The 2,845-nt window shown below is 40.5% G+C and overlaps 1 protein-coding gene across 1 annotated transcript in view; it reads right to left on the reverse strand.

The window, feature by feature from the left end:
• si:dkey-76b14.2 (DENN domain-containing protein 1B) overlaps positions 1-2,360 on the reverse strand; it is a gene marked incomplete at its 5' end in the record, with an annotated part of 13,127 nt that extends 10,767 nt beyond the window's left edge. Inside the window, 2 exon segments of the mRNA XM_024263578.2 lie at positions 1,351-1,400; positions 2,317-2,360. Coding sequence (XP_024119346.1) covers positions 1,351-1,400; positions 2,317-2,360 — 94 coding nt within the window.
• Positions 2,361-2,845: the final 485 nt, after the last annotated feature.

Below are 2,845 nucleotides of genomic sequence, written 5' to 3' on the forward strand. Positions count from 1 at the left end.
GGTGCCGGAGCCTAACCCGGCTGCTGATGGGCGAAGGCGGGGTACACCCTGGACAGGTCGCCAGTCTGTCTCAGGGCCTCAATCACACACATTCACTCTCACAATCACACCTAGGGGCAATTTAGAGTCACCAATTAACCTATGAAGCATGTTTTTGGACGGTGGGAGGAAGTCGGAGTCCCCGGTGAAAACCCACGCATGCACGGGGAGAACATGCAAACTCCACACAGAAAGGTCCCAGCCGGGAGTCGAACCGGGGCCTTCTCGCTGTGAGGCGAGAGCGCTAACCACTGCGCCACCGTGCAGCCCATCCCCTTCTTCCTTTTTATTTAATTTCAAGTAGTTTTATTTTAAGTGTTTTCTATTTAATTGAAAATACTGTCCTAATTCTGTTTTTATGTTTATCAAGTATTTTTTTAAAAAGGGAAACTTTTCACGGCGATTAAAAACAATTGAAATTTTGAGGTTCATGGCAAATATTGATATTGGTATCAGAGAGATATAGTATTACCTTTCAATCAAACTCATTTTGACAGGTGACCTTTGACCTCCACATTCCAAAGGGATGATGTAACAATTTGATATAAAGTTTATATCAATTGGATATAAACTTTATATCAAATTGTTACATCATCCCTTTGGAATGTGGAGGTCAAAGGTCACCTGTCAAAATGAGTTTGATGGAAAGGTAATACTATATCTCTCTGGTATCAATATCTGTAATATACAGATGGATACCCAAATGCTTAGTATCGCCCAGCCCTAATTTCTAGTGCACTTGATTTTGGAACTGTAGATTCAGACAGCACTACAGATGGCGAACGTATAGTGAGCAGTAAAGGAATTTGGACATAACCAAAGTATTTCTGGGCTCTCTGGATCAGAACTCAATCTCAGAAACCTGTGATCAGAAGTTTACCAGCTGAGTTCAATTAAAGGAAAAACTACTAAAGAAGGTCGTTCCATTTATCAAATAGACCAACATTTTCAAACAACATGGGAAAGAAAAAGGATCTCTGCCACTGAAAATGTGAAAAACTTCAATGTTTTGGACAAAGCATGAAAACCTTTCACATTATCTATCGATGAAACACATCTATTTTGAAAGTCCTAAAATTTTCTCAGGATCCTGAAGGATTCTGGGATATTTATTAAGGATTTTTAAGGATCACCCCCCACCAAAAAAAGGATTGACAGTCCTTTTCCTCCATGTGGATGCATAACTGGGACCAGACTGAGGTAGCGGGCTAAGCTATGAGGCCAAGGACTGAATTTGAACAGGACCCAGATGTCAATGGGATCAGCTCAGATTTGAAGGAACTGGAAACGTGTCTGAGTCCACATTCTTACCTTTGTATGTCATATGGGAAGCAGAATCTGGGCAAGGCTTGGCTGGAATCCTGGATAATGGAGGATTAATGAGGACAAGTAAAGAGAACTAAGAGGACGACAATTATCTGCAGTCAGATTACTGTGACACCTCTAACTGACAACAATTTATAAATCCGAAAAAAACCTCATTGTTCACCTGAGGACATCACACTTTAACATCAAGCGCTTATGAAAGATCCTCAAATACGCAACACGAATGGTGCATTCACACTGAAAATAGCTGAGGCGTCAAATTCGTGTCTGCTGCCTCTCTTTTGACTCCTGCTATTTTTACCGCTTTAACGCCTTGACGGCCCGACCACGGAGCAACCGCCGAAGAACTTCATAGGTTGACCACATCATGGAAAACAAACATGGGTGATGTTGAGTAGCTTGTATTGTTCTTCTGTAATATGTTTTTGAGCGCTCTACAGAGGAAGCAGCAAGCACGTTGCCATGTCTGGATTCGCCAGATCCTTCCCTTCAGGGTCTCTCTCGGTTTGAACGCTTCTTCCTGCTGTCTGTGGCCCAGTTTGAGCATTACCCTGAGAGGGGGAAAATAAAAATAAAACTGGGGGATCTTTTTATTATTATCTTTGTGAAAATAAGGAAACAAAAATCATAAGTCCATGGAACTGGGGGGACCGCCCAGCTATGACAGCACCGCATTGCTCCTGCCACCGAAATCTAGCAACAGTGCTTCAAATCGCGTCATTTACATTGACTTAACATAGAAACTTCGGTGTGAATGCACCATAAATCATGCCTCAAGCATTCCTTTTCTATTGTAACAGAAGGACAGACTAAAAGAAAAAAAAACACTTTTTTTCAGTCTGTGCTTGAAAAGACTAAAGCTTTAATAAAAACAACAAAAAGAGCATAAATGTGAAAAAAACATGAATAAAAAAGAGGTAAGAACGACAGGGATTCTGGGTAAACGTTTACCTCATCCTTGAAATCAGTTGGAAACTGGAACAGCACTCCAGGATCTGTAACACCAACATGAGATTCTGATAAGATACGGTGATTATAACAATGACCTGTACAAGCAGGAGAAACCAGCTGGAAATAAGTGTTTGTAAAACATATTTTGAGGTTTTTATTAAGAATTGACATGTAATAAAACGTTTGTAGCATTTTCTAGTCCGGGAGAACCTGAAACACTGCTAAGTTTTCCACAGCAGAGGCCTTTAGACTTTAAAAAGTGAAGTTATCACTCTGCCATTTTCCTGCGAGCCAATCTGGTCCTTCAGCAGGAGCAGAACTGTCTTCTTCCTCCTGAAAACACACTTCCATGTGCATAGAACTCTGCTCTGTAGCATTAATTCAGAATTGTAAACACAATTAACTGCAATGTAAAATTTGGCGTAAACACGACTTAATGCTCTGTGCTAAAGTTTTCATTAAATAAAACAAAGAAAAAACCTCACAGATAAGAACAATGTTACCTAAAAATACACAGGAAGTCAGTCAT

The sequence above is a fragment of the Oryzias melastigma genome, unplaced genomic scaffold (assembly GCF_002922805.2).
Source record: "Oryzias melastigma strain HK-1 unplaced genomic scaffold, ASM292280v2 sc00289, whole genome shotgun sequence".
NCBI lineage: Eukaryota > Metazoa > Chordata > Actinopteri > Beloniformes > Adrianichthyidae > Oryzias > Oryzias melastigma.